The sequence below is a fragment of the Scomber scombrus genome, chromosome 8 (assembly GCF_963691925.1).
Source record: "Scomber scombrus chromosome 8, fScoSco1.1, whole genome shotgun sequence".
Taxonomy (NCBI): domain Eukaryota; kingdom Metazoa; phylum Chordata; class Actinopteri; order Scombriformes; family Scombridae; genus Scomber; species Scomber scombrus.
Window position 1 is genome coordinate 25425740 of NC_084977.1, and position 14509 is coordinate 25440248.

Genomic DNA, 14509 nt, shown 5'->3' on the forward strand with positions numbered 1-14509 from the left:
CATAAACTTTTGTTGATTTTGCACAATGCAACTATTTCTTCTTGGAAGATCTTCCGAAACAATGCATACAAATTTCAAGGGCAAATATATGTATGTAAAGGAGGATCTCTTCTTTTCCTGAAGAGTGTGAAAGGAGGAGTTGTGTAAAGTATATGTGTGTGCCTGTGCATGTGTGTGTGTGTATGGGAGGAGGAAGGGTCGGAGGAGGGTTGAGGGTTTGTTATATTCCCTATGGTGCCATCTAAGGCAGGTTCTGGGCCCGGTGAAGCCGTCTGAATGGATGGAATGTTTCTTCAGACGTCCCAGAAGCACATTCTTCCACTGCGGGACCTCGGTTTGTCTTTTCTTGTTCCAGATTCACTCAATTATCCCCGACTGCTCTAAACATTCCAGGAGCCCCACATTCCTTTTTCCACTCCAGCCAGGATCACCAACCACCACCCTCCCAACACTAACACCTGCCCCCACCCAGACGTCTTTTTTTCCATCATTCCTCATCACAGATGGACATGGCCCAAGAAAAGACCCTCTCTTTCTCTTTTCTCTCTCCATGCTGAGGAATTTGGGTTACTTTAGATGAAGGAAAGCCCTCATACTTTAGACACACCTGGCTGGTAAATCGTGCAGTTATAAAATAAATGAGTGAAAGCAGACACGATCCTCCAGCTGTGGATAAAGTGGCACCAAAAACAGCATCTCATATTTGTCTGCTATGATTGGACTCAAGAAGAGATTTTTGAAGTGCTTGCATAATTACACAGGTGCATGGGGCACATTTAACTCTAAGCATTAAGATGAATTTATGAGCCTACCACCAAAAATAGAAGCAATTAAAGGCTGGATTTTTCAATTTTTTGTAGAAGAAAATGTGCGTTAAGGCATTTCACAAGAGCAGCTACAACTGGGGTCGGATACAAGAGGCTTTTCAGCTTTCTAAGATTTTCTTTTTAAATAAAACATCAATTTTGTTGAAAGCCACTGAGAAGTCAAGAGCTACTGTATGAGAAAGACATGTTTCATTTAGAGGAAAGCATGCAGTGACATTTATTATCACTTATATCGTTTTACACAAACTAGTAGTTTAGCTATTTACATGCACATATGCCCATAAAAGAGTGAAAGCAACATCTCAAAAGGACCTCAGATCTAACAAAAAGTATTCTGGGAAATGTAGGAAACCACAATCAAAAGAGAAAACGCACTGTAGGTAGGTTGGAAAGAATATCTGTTCATATATCCATTATGCAAAAGTAGACATGGCAGGCTGAAGGAAATTTCAAGACTTCATCACACAATGACTCCTGGAATGCACCGAGCTTCACAGATTGATGATATCCTTTCAGAGTATCAGCGAGATATTTTTCTCCTTGAACTTGTCGTAACTATAATTAATTTAGACACAAATGTCAGACATGTTTCCACACAATCATGGCTGCAGATTACATTTTTTGACAGCACAGTAGATTCTTCACACTTCTACATTGAGGGATTGGTATGTGAATGTAAACTGAGCCTGTTGCACTAAGATTACTTTTGTTCTTCCCTGTTTCACATCACACTTGAATAGAGGCACTGTCTGATATTAAAATCACTGCGGTGAAGGCATTACATTTTCACCTAAATATGTCCTGATTCAAGCCAAAGGGGAAAAAAACCCTATATAATTGGACAAACTGTATCAGCAGGTTTGGCATCCACCAGCCTGGTCCAGACCTATATGAAGTGCCAGCCACATCTGTGATTACTTGTGTAATTTGTCGAGGTCTGATGCTAAGGACGTTGATAGCTATTTTCCACAAAAAGAACACATTTACAAACTGTGTCATCGACTGTCTTCATACCAACAAAAACTGACTGTACTGCACAGACTGTTGTAATCCGACTTACAGAAAGTCTTAAAGGGGAGTTCAAGATTTTGGGAAATATGCTTACTCACTTTCTTTCTAAGATTTGGATGAGAACATTTAAATCACATTCAGTCTTAATGGAGCGCTAGTAACCAGTTAGCTTAGCTTAGCATAACAACTGGAAACAGCTAGCCTGACTATCTACAGACCTTATCAGACATCAAGTCAGTTTTAGCCACTATCATATTCCACATACCTACAGCAAAAGTATATTCTAAGTGTCTTAATGTCTTGAAAATGACTAAAGAGACAAACTGAAGAAATACAGTACACCCCAGAGTGAAGTGGACTGTAGAATATTCCAGAGTTGTTTAAATAAAAATATACGCTCTTCAACTTTAAGCATACACATCCCCAAAATATTCTTGAAGGAAAAAATTACACATCGCAGCAAGAGAAGAAAGTGTGCTCTAAAAAGATTATGTTTTAGTCATCTTTTAAGAAACATCAAGATAACAAAGACAAAATGGTCAAACACCTGGAACCAAAGCCAGGACTGAACCTGTTTCCCTTTATAGAAACAGCAAAACTTACAAAAGTTAAACTAAATTAAATTATTGTGAATGGGTGATCCAAAGCAGTCTTTTCAGATCTATAGAACTTGACTTGGTGTTTTAATAAATGGCTTCATCTCTGACCCTGTTCCCATGAAAACGAGTCATAACTCAGCAGGCTTCCTGCTGCTCCATGAGCTGACAGAGAAAGGAAGTGTTGCTAGTACACACTGCATACCAGTTACGACATTCATCTTGAATATAGTACAACGGAATCTGTTGTTTAAACATGCCGGCCGGTTCCTTTCTATCTGTCACTTGGACATAAATGTGGAGGCTCACCACAGATTTCCTGAGAACTGACTCTGAAGGCTGCTGTCTCATCAACCGTGAGAGCTGACACTGGGTTTCCATTACATTGAGCCACAACACAACACAACAAACAATTTCTCAAACTTTGCAGAGGCACCCACATCACAGAACTTCAGGCATAATCCAGTGATAATTCCGATAAGGGACAAAGACCCCATCCCCATTTTGAGAGGGGGAGTGGGGGGTGAAGGAGTGTGTGTACTGTATGTGTGTGAGAAACAGTGGATGTTAGACAGCCTTAGTGGAAACTATTATGCCGGGCAATTACAACACAGAGACGCATGTCCAGCTTTCGGAATGTTTCCTGAACTGAATGGATAATTATGGAATGAAGATTACTGCATGTTATTCTCCATTGACGTAAAATGGCAACAGTGTTTCCTATTGCCATAACACATAGCAGGATGCACACACAGAGCTATACGCACACATGCAGACTCAAATATGCACACACACACACACACACACACACATAAGAGGCTTAAGGACAAAACACCGTAGGACAATCAAAGAAAACATGACCTGCTGTCCAAGCAATTCAGCAGCTTATGAGAGATGAGAGGCTATTTCAGCAATTTAGTATTGCACTTCCACAATGTCAGGGGACTTGTGAGAGACCTATTAAAGAACCGGTTCACAATTTTTAAAGTCTGTCCTAAAACAATAGTGCCCAATTAACACGTTTTTCTTCTTGTTCATATTGCCCATTATGAGATCTCGCCATGTACGTTTAATGTAAGTGATAGGGGGCAAAATCAATAGTCCTCCTTCTGTGCAAAAAATGATTTAAAGGTTTATCTGAACTTAATATAAAGTCATCCAAGCAAATATCTTCCAAGCAAAGTTCAGTCACTTGAGTGCCAAATTCCCTCTTTTTCTTACGATCCTTCCACTGCAGCTGAACAGGAAAACACTGTCCATAGAGACTCAAAGATGGAATTTTTTACTGAATAGACTGTAACTGTAAGATATTCACTTTATTTGACTCAGACAGCTGAGGTCTCATATTAGCTTCAAATAAACTTTGGAATACATTTTTGCTCAAAACTCAACACTGGACTAGATTGTGTCCTACATTACTTACATTATAGAAGGAATGATCACAGCAAGCAAAACGCTGTTTCAATGTTCATATCATATGGGTACCAGATTGTTGTTTTAGGACAAAATTGAAATATTGTGAACTTATCTTCTATAAACATATCAAAATAAGAGCAGGGCATCCTGACCTTTAGTTCCTTGTATGGATAAAGTTCCAAAAATACTTTCCATGATGCTGCAGCAGCTCTTGTTGAACCATCCCTGCTTAGTAAATGCTCAAGTCTTTCAAACTGGGATAATGCTGATGACATCAGTTAGAGAAGCAACATTCACACAATAGACATTTCACAAGTTTTTTCACAGACTTCACAGTCATAATAGGTAAGCAGATCTTGATGTGTAAACACACATTAAAACACAGCAGGCACACACATTTTCAGATTACAGTTTGGAAATACAAACAAGACAGCAATGCCCATGTGCTCACAAAGACACACCCCCTGTCCAAATATGCCGCGCACACTCAGACAGGCACACCTCCAATTTAAATACTCACACAAATACAGGCTTTACGGATCTGTTATATATGCAATCATATGAATATTCTATTTGAAGTGATTCCTGGCATCTGGGTATTGATCATTCTTTAAGAAAACATGCACAAGCGTATCCTTTACACATCACCATCTAGTGTCTCGAACTGGAAGTATGAAAATATGCTCATAAAATCACAACCTAAGCCCAGACAGTCCGGCGGGGACAAACTTAAAAACTACTTTCTACTAGTCTTAAGTGTTCAATGTCATCCTGCGGTCTACCTCGGGTACACAGCGACCCGGAAAAAAAATTAAAGTATTTCTACCAGAATTTACACTTTTAAGAGTTAATTTCAATATGTTTTATTAAGGGAGTGCGGTGATGATTCAGGTTTTGTAGTTAAACGCTGATTCACAACCCGTAAAAGTCAACTAGAAAACAGCCCGCAAGAATAAACTGACAAACAAAAGATGCATAAACTCACCGGAGAGGCTCTTCAGCCGCCTTGACATTGTTCTACACATGAGGTTACGGGGGAGAGGTGATGGTTAAATGTCCGATCCTCATAAACACAAATAAACTCTCTGCCCTCATGCAAAGTGTCCTCTTTGGAATCTGCCAGCCGTTCGTGGCAATAATAATGGTTTATGTTGCGTCTTTACGCACTTCGTTTCCGTCTGGTGAGAGTTTTCATCGGTCGGAATAATTTGAAAACTTCGGTGGACTTATTGAGACCCCTGATGTAAAAAGTAGACAAAGACCAAGTATTTGTCTCCCCCCACCAACACCACCAACACCACAACATCTCTTGTGGAAAATTGGATCACTTTACCTACAACGGGACCCACTTTTTCCCCCCGAAACGTGATGGACAGATTGCGTGAAAATGTTCAATTGCCTCAAGGAATGAATTCTAAGGAATTTCCCTGCATGAAGAACATATTTAACAAGCCTTTAAGCTGTCAGGAATGCTTTGTGGTCTGCTGGCCAAAGGGAGAGAAATATGTTAATAATGTAGGCTACTGCCATACCAAATATGGCAATATTGTTACGTCTGAGCTCTGGTGCGCATCTGGAAACACTTAGCTCCTCTGAATAAAGGCACTGGAGAGCCAGAAATAGACGCTGTTAAACGTATTTCTGCCCACACCTTTAAGAAAGAGAAAAACCTACAGCTATTTTAAATGTGGTCACTGCAACATGCTATAAAAGTGTATATAACAAAGTGCTTTAATCAGCAAAAGCATAACAGACACAGAACCCAACAGCACTCTAACGTTCATACACTGAAAATGACAATGAAATAGGTCACCTTTAATGCTTTTTTGGCATGTTTTCTACACCTTGGACTATTAATATAAATATTATGTGCATTTTCTTTTATGATAGGCCTATTTTAAATCACAGGGTAGCCATTTTGCGTAAAATGATTAGTCTACTTCAATATAAAACTCAAAGGTTGTACATTTGAACAAAAAAGTCAAATCAAATATTTAGTCATTCCTTTCATTTCTTTGACATAAAGAAAACATGAGAAAATTCACCACAGAAAAAAGTAGCAAAAAGCACCTAAACTACTCGCCTCCACACAAAAAAGTCAATTGAACTTGGGTTGATAGATGTGAGAAGCGAGCAGAGGAAGAAAATGAAAGGGGGATAAACAAGAAGGGAAAAATGTGAGACGGAAAAGTGTGTTCAGATGGGATCCAGGGGGGAAAAATCCATTTTAGAGAGAAAAAAAGAGAAAGGTTTAGACAGGGTGGAGCTTAGGTCTTGGATGGAAAATGCGCCGAGAAACATTCCTGGAATAGTTTGGGAACAGTTCAGCAGGCAGCCCAGGAACGACGTCAGCTTCCCACTACGGTATAAAAGTCCGGAGGTGGCCGGACTTCAGCAGACTGCAACCGCTTTATCGAGAGCTTCATCTACTCTAAAGGAGCCTCTAACACTAGAGACTACCAGCAAACAAATCAAGAGAGACAGACGACTGAGCGAGGAAATACCTAAGGACTCCTCCGAAGACAGACTTTATCAAGCTTTCATAAACTGGGAACAGGATTCCTCTTGAACACGCACAAGAAATTTATCCAAGATGCTGATGCTTACTGTTGTCGTTACCTTCCTTGGAAGCCTCCACTTGGTGAGTTATTTCTCTATATTATCTTTCTGGAGGGAAAAGTTTAAGCATGGTGTTATAATGATCTGTTGTTGGCCTAAGGAGAGAACACTGAACAGATATTTTGATAACCGGGTGAAATAGAGAGAGGTTTTCTAGTTGTGAGATATTCTGTTTGGCTTGATTTTGAAAGTTTAAGTCGTTATAATAAAGGATTTGTTGTTGGCTGTACAGGTCTTCTCCGCCGCCGCCTCCTCCTCTTGCCCCTCCATGTGTGATTGTCCGCTTGAGATGCCCAAGTGCGCACCCGGCGTGAGCGTCGTCCAGGACGGCTGCGGCTGCTGCAAAGTTTGCGCCAGGCAGCTGAACGAGGACTGTAGCCTGACCGAGCCTTGTGACCATACTAAAGGGCTGGAGTGTAACTTTGGGGCCAGCTTTGCTGCTGCTACTACTCGTGGCATCTGCCGAGGTATGTATCAAACTCCAATCCAGATGTGCATGCTTCTCAGTCTGAAGTAGTTTTTTGTTCTTAAATAAGGGGGATTTTATTTAGGAGTATGGGGACCTGTGTGATTTCAACGCTGTGGAATGCAGATAGGAGGAAACTTAGACTAAACCTCAAAGCACAGACAGCCCACTGTGGAGGGACAGAGACTCCTCAGGCAGCCTGAAGAATTTCACAGTTTAACTGATCCTTATCTGGCAGCCATGTGATGTCTTCAGCAGAAGTCTCTGAGCAGAGCAGGAAAGAATAACATTCCTTTCCTCCTGTTTTTTCTCCCTGCTGCAGCCAAGTCAGAGGGCAGACCATGCGAGTACAACAGCAGGATCTACCAGAACGGAGAGAGCTTCCAGCCCAACTGTAAACACCAGTGCACATGCATCGATGGGGCAGTAGGATGTGTCCCACTGTGCCCGCAGGAGCTCTCCCTGCCCAACCTGGGCTGTGCCAACCCCAGACTGGTCAAGGTAGCAGGCCAGTGCTGCGAAGAGTGGGTGTGTGATGATGGCAAGGACACAGACATCCTGGAGAAGATCTTTGGGAAAGACACAATGACTGATGAGCTGGAAAGAGACCTGACCAACAGGAACGAGCTCATTGAAATTGTCAAAGGAGGACTTAAGTCTTTAGCTGGTAAGTCTTTCATTCTGGAAGTTAATTGTTTCTTTCTGGATATCAACATGGAATTAAAATATGTAAGATTTTAAGTTGCTAATATTATATTTTTTTCTCTTTTTCTTTTAATAACAGCATTCAGACCACAGCCTGAGGTCCACATGTTTGACACTCAGAAGTGCATCGTCCAAACCACACCCTGGTCCCAGTGCTCCAAGAGCTGTGGAACAGGCATCTCCACCAGAGTCACCAATAACAACAGCGAATGCAAACTGGTCAAAGAGACAAGAATCTGTGAAGTGCGACCTTGCACCCAGTCACCTTACTCCAGTCTTAAGGTAAGCCTGAGCTACCATAACTGAATGTGATGGATGCATGCAAGATACTGAAAATACATCCCTGCTAGCTCTGAGTGCATGACTGATGGTCCCTTTCTATGCATTTCTCTACAGAAAGGAAAGAAGTGCAGCAGAACCAAGAAATCAAGCCAGCCAGTGAAGTTTACCTATGCTGGTTGCTCCAGCCTGAAGAAGTACAGGCCCAAGTACTGCGGAGCCTGCGTGGACGGCCGCTGCTGCAGCCCTCACGACACCAGAACCATCCGTGTCAAGTTCCGCTGCGAGGATGGCGAGACCTTCAACAAGAACATCATGATGATCGAGTCCTGCAAGTGCACCTACAACTGTCCACATGCCAACGAAGCCTCCTACCCCTTCTACCGCCTCTCCAACGATATCCACAAGTTCAGAGACTGATTGGTGACGAAGATGCCAACCCCTAAGCCAGAGAGATCAACAGTAACAATGGCAGTCCAGATTAATGCAGGGGTGTAAAAAGAACACCAATCAACTACCAGCTTCTTGTTGTAACTAGATTCCCAAGGAATTGTGGGCTTACATCATGAGGACTTTATGAAGTGCACTGTTTGCTGTGACTACATCAGCATTCTTAACTATGAACTGCTTCGTATTAATGGAGCATCCAAAGTAGCTTCGTTATGGAGCAAGATGTAATTAATATTTGTACATTTATGTTAGTCGCTGATATCAATTCACTGTGTATATTTTGATCCTTAACATCAGACATGACCCAGACTGTAGACTTGTGTGTGTATATGTACATATGCACATGCGCAACTTCAATTAGCATACCATCCTGTATCTTAAGAACAAGACACCGAAATGTCACCTCTCGACTTGTTTAACAAGTGTTTGGTTTCTTTCCCTCCTGACGTGGGCATTACTGTTCATGTTTTGTGGCAGCTATTGAACTCCCTTCATGAAAAAGACAAAGCGAAACATGTCAAAAGGATGAATGAATGTTTTTATTATTGTTATTAATATTATTTATCAAAATGTAGCTACTTTATTTGGATATTATGTGTCATACTGGAATAAATTGTAAAATGATTTAATTTTATATGCTACAAATAAAACTGATTTATTTATGAAATATGACACTGACTGAGATCACTATGTTCAACCTGCACTCAAAGTACAATGCTCACATGCACACAGCTGGGGGAAGTTATTTTAAGTCACTATTTCCAGTGAAAATCCTTCTGTTATATCATTCTGTAGACCCAACAGATTCTCAGACAGACACTGAGCAGGGTCAGTCTACTTTTATATAACACAACCTTGGACGCTCTCTCCTGACTTTCTGTGCTTTGGAATGCCATTCTGAAGCGAGCTAGCTTTCTTTTATTTGATCTGGCTAAGCCATACACTTGACTGATTCTGAGAGGGGAAAAAAAAGATTAAGTCCACGAGTAGCAATGAGTATGGGAGTATGCCAAGAATCTTAAGTGCTGCTCTGAATGGGCTGGGATTAGACACCATGCAAGAAGGACAAAGACTATTATTGTACACAATGGGCTGTACACAAAGAATGCATTCCTGGGTACGTTTTTTTTCACACAGCAGAATATCACTACCAAATTGACCTAATTCATTAGCAGTTGCCTTTAAAAGTGAATTAGCTGCATTGGCCTCTACTGGCTCTTAAACTGCAGGGGTCTACTGAACAGTTGTAAACAGTCCTGCGAAGTAGGGAGGCTTAAGTCTCCCTTTAAGGTTTCAGTTTAACAGGCATTTAGAGATACTATTATGATGTAGAAACAGGGGAAGGGAAGGAAACAGGGGTAACATGGTTGCTCATGTGGTCATAGAAACTTCAAGCTGTTTTCAAGCTACTGAAACAGTGTTGCTACTGTCACATAAACACCACTTGACTCCCACTTTGGCGTTTTCATTCTGCATGTTTACCTGAGCTCAGATTAGTTATGTGTGCTTGTGGCTGTTAGTTTTATGACCCTAAAGTTAAAAAATAAAACAACAGTATAATATTACATTTATAATTAAAGAACAACACGTACCAGTCTAAAAATGATAGAGTATACCCATGTGTTGTTCTTTTATGTGAGCCACAGGGTCTGATGGCAAAGGTTTGCACCTGGTGCAAAATACCTACAGTATGGTTTGAACTGGGGTAGTGAGAGCAGAGCTCAGGGGCAACGACAGGGAAGGGTTTCTTTTTTGATCCAGGTAGAGGGAGCGGCTCAGGAATGCAGCAGTGGCTCAGAAAGCAGACATCCTGATGGGCGGCAGATGTTGGAAAATATTTCAGAGCAACATGTTCACTTTAGCTAAGAAGATTTTCCAAATATACACAAACACTCCAGAGTACTCACTTGTATCCACAAAGGGCATTTTAACTAGTCACAAACAACTACAAAAATGTGTGTATCTTAATCTACATGGCACTCCTGCACAATTTTCCTGTATGGCTACTGGAAATAAGTCTTAATCGAGTGCATTTAATAAGAGGTTGAGCAGGACACGCTGCCTTTGATTGAGCTGCATACCGCACAGGATGTGCCCACTGAGGTTTTACAGATTGCTCACATGAAAGGCTTCTGAGGTTTACCTAATCACAAAGATGTGTGGCTGCCCCTTGCAGCCATGACTTACAGTCAAAACACTTTCTGGGAGTCCTGTTTTTGCTCTTTCTCTTTCTGTTGCTTCCTGAAGAAGAACATTTCCATCTCGGTTCTTTATAGTTTGGAAAGTGCCATGCAATCAGGCTGTCATTTGTCTTGTTAACACAATGCAGCTAACTTGGTTATGTAATGGTATTTGTATGTTATGTGAGAAGTCCTTTCGGTCATCCGTAGCATTCCTTTATAATGCACAGACAAGCACAGTAGCGAGGTTCACAATCCTTCAGCCTTCATTTATTGTGAGAAATAAATGATGGTGTCTCTGCCAACAGTGCACAAACCTGTAAAAAGTATCGCTCGCAGACACACAGACAAATAAGGTTCTCACATACAGGCGCCCCAGCAATTAAATCACTCAGCGACTACATCATTCCCTGAACCCAAAATGTGTTTATATGACAAAGACATTAGCATTAAAGCTTCATCAAGCACTACGTAATGCTGTGCAACCAGAAGCTAACAGATTCGGGAGAGGCCATTACAGCATGCTGGAAGCTGCTGAGCACTGATGTCAGCTATTTTACAGCCCCCTTGTCTATAACCTCAGGTTAATATTCACTGTTATAAGGAACCCAAGGGCAAGAAGCAAGGAGGGTTAGAGGCTGGCCACCAAGCACAAATGCAGAACCAACCTCTTGTTTTAAAAAGCACCATCTGCTGGACAAAATAGGAAAAAGCATTCTGTATGATTTTTAAGTAGGCTGACTCACCTGATGACACCTGCACTTGCCTCATCGTTATAAAATATTCAGCTGAAATTAACATATTTCAAATGCTATTTTAATTTATGTATTGGCACATTACATTTTAAATTTCTCACTGTAAAAAAGCGATATAAAATACATCCATTTGCCAAATCCTGACAGGGTGTGGGACCCTCATGTTGTAATCCACATTAGCTCTCTCTCTCTCACTCACACACACACACACACACATACACAGGGGTAGTGAAAGTGATGCAAGTCTTCTGACACACCCATCAGATTCCCATCTGCAATTACATAAGAATAACTGATGAGCAGGCTTAGGGGGAAAATCAGAGTCAATTCCCTCCCAGGCTGTTGGATTGTTCTGTCTGTCCCCTGAAGGCCGCTGGCTACCGGAGTGATTATTTGCTCAAACAAGCTGAGCATTGATGGGAGAGGCAGCATTAAGTCTTTGGGCGTCTTGTGTCTCAAACCAATGGAGACAATGCTGGATTGAATAATCTCCAAGGGGACATTTACCGTCAACAGCTGAGCTAATGTTAGCATTTGCTGTTCTTGATATTGTTTGACATGGGTAGACTTATGAAGCCAGATAATCAAAATCTGTACATTTGCCTTCATTTCACTTTTAAATGCTAAAGGGACTTAACACTACAGCTCGTCAGTTTTTAAAAAAACAATTATGATTGGTTAATCATGGATACAAAAATGCGGAACATAAAAAATAAACAATAAATACAGAGATGGTATTGAATGCCATTTCTCTCCGTTTATTGGTTTTGAATTTCATGCAAGAGTATTTTCTTTGTCAATTACAGTGATTGAAATTAAAGCAATGATTACTAAAAGTATAAAGAAAAACATACATTTTAAATGTGCTTTTTTATTTGTTTCATCAGAAGACTGTAAATATTAAATTTCAGGCAACACTACATGAAGAGTCTAGTGAATAGTTGACGAAGTGAATTCTTAGTCAAGTTTGACTTTAGTATTTGCTGTATGTCTAACTTCAGCCTGACGTCAACCTCATCCTATATATATATACAATGCCTTATTCATAGCTAAAATCCATTTTCAGCCCATACATTGTTAGTGTTTCAGATACAGAATAACTCAGACTGCCTTCCTCAATATTGTTTCACCTGTAGACACTCAGCTGATAAAATTAATAACTGAGGTTTATTAACATAGCAGAAAATAAAAAAACAGACTTTTGTGAACACTTATTTTCAACAGTAAGAGTTATAACCTTTAATGATCCTGAGAAAACAGACTCAACTTTTTGTGGTTGGCATTTATATGTGCTTTGAAGACCTGAGCAGTGGTGGACTTTAGGACTTTGCTGATGTTCCTATGGAACATTAAGTGACAAGAGTGATGCATTTTCCTACTCTTTTCTTCTCCCTCATGCTGGGTAATTGCAGCCTGGTTTCCACTATTGTGAAAGAATAATGGCTCGTAAGACCTTAGTAATTATATTGCCACCCACTTTCCCCAGTAACACCATTTTTGATTTATTTTGCATCTTTTGATCTCTGGAGCCAGCTATGGTTGTGTCGTGGAAATGTAGCTTAGGAGTGGCAACTATGAGCCTTGGATTCATGCACTAAAAAAAAACTTCAATTAGGTAAACACACAAAGAAAAAACCATACATTTAAGTAAAGAAACACATGCACTCACATAGCAAGTGTGGCCTAACATTTTGTAGTCCTCATGCCAGAGTCAGTCAATAAAAAGAGAAAGAGTTAAGTTTTCAACACATACCAAACATTGTGAATGTCATATCCCAAATCAGATAGGATATATACTGTAATTCCTTTCAACATATTCTAGGCTTGCCCAGAAAGTCTTCCCAATTGGATGTATCAAGAATACTTTGACAGATATCTGTTAAAGAGGCATCATGCTCAGATCATTGTGATACCTCAACTGGATTCTTTCAATGCAAATGAATGTATGCCCAGAGGGAACATTGTTTCAGCTGCTTGTATCTGCAACTTTATTCTCTGAGTCACTAATCCAAGTTCATCACCATAAATGACAGAGCCCTACTGATGACAAACCTGCACCAATACGCCTGTTGATCTCATGGATACTTAAACTACTTCTCATGGGGCAGCAACTTGGACACTTGACAGCACTGAATATCATCCCAGCTGCTTCATACTCGACTGCACACCACCCCAGGACATGAACAGACACACCAAATATTCCTAAAAAGCATCATCATAGGCAAATAGACTGATTTGACTACAAAGTGAATCATCACCAGCCGTCAATCATCTTGGGTCTACAATTTTTTGGAACAATTAACCAGAAATACTTTATACTTGAACATGGATAATGGACAGTTCATGGCATAAGAATCCACTAGCAAGACCTCTTACATAGCTAAGATGATTACTACACAGGGACTCCAAGAAGGCTGTATACTTCAAAATGTTGAATGGCACTTTCTTCTGTGTGACACATAATGAGACAGAGGTGATGCTATAGTTCTCTGCATCATGAATCACTGCATCCTACTAATGAGTATATCCAGAAACAAAGACAGTCCAGCATCTATCAAGCAGTTTGGTGTTAAAGCTGGTGTTGTGTGTAGGGGGAAGCTCAGATATATCTAGTTTATATGCTTAAATGTCACACTACTGCATCCCCCACTGCTTCCTATCAGCGAGCTGATATTCCACATCCAAAGACACAATTTTTAAGTCTGTAAAAGCCATTGCTTTTCCTTGCTGCTCAACTGTCAACACACTAAAATTCTGACTAATCCCCACAGGTAGCGGTCCGGTTGTCAGGTATTTGCCTCAGGGCACCCCTCCCAGGCTGGGTTCCAAGCACTGGTCCTGGTCTCCCTGATGTTGCACAGTCAATCCTCCCAAAAACGATGATCATTTAGAACTTTGAATCACTCCTATTGAGGCCCCTCATCCGTGACTGGTTTGCTTTAGGAGACCCTACCAGCAGCTATTGACAACACGGCTGCCATGGTCACAAGGAAACATAAACTCGACCATGATAAGGTGGCAAGAAGTCTGCATTATTATTTCAACCAGATGCTGTTCTCCATGAAATGATCAGGTATGCAGCTGGGGAGTGAGAGTTGAGAACAGACTTGAGAATAGGGACCATTTGTTAATCCATTTTTTACCTCGCATACCAATAAACTGTTGTGTAATTGAAAATTATTTGGTGAGGTCTGCATTAAATTAG

At 40.7% G+C, this 14509-nt stretch overlaps 1 protein-coding gene across 1 annotated transcript; it reads left to right on the forward strand.

Annotated features, from left to right (window-relative positions):
- Nucleotides 1–6270: 6270 nt before the first annotated feature.
- ccn1 (cellular communication network factor 1) lies at nucleotides 6271–9023 on the forward strand. The gene is made up of 5 exons (XM_062423844.1): nucleotides 6271–6491; nucleotides 6702–6936; nucleotides 7258–7602; nucleotides 7720–7922; nucleotides 8037–9023. Exons 1-5 carry the CDS (start codon nucleotides 6444–6446, stop codon nucleotides 8337–8339), a joined length of 1134 nt encoding a protein of 377 aa, XP_062279828.1. The 5' UTR covers nucleotides 6271–6443; the 3' UTR covers nucleotides 8340–9023.
- Nucleotides 9024–14509: the final 5486 nt, after the last annotated feature.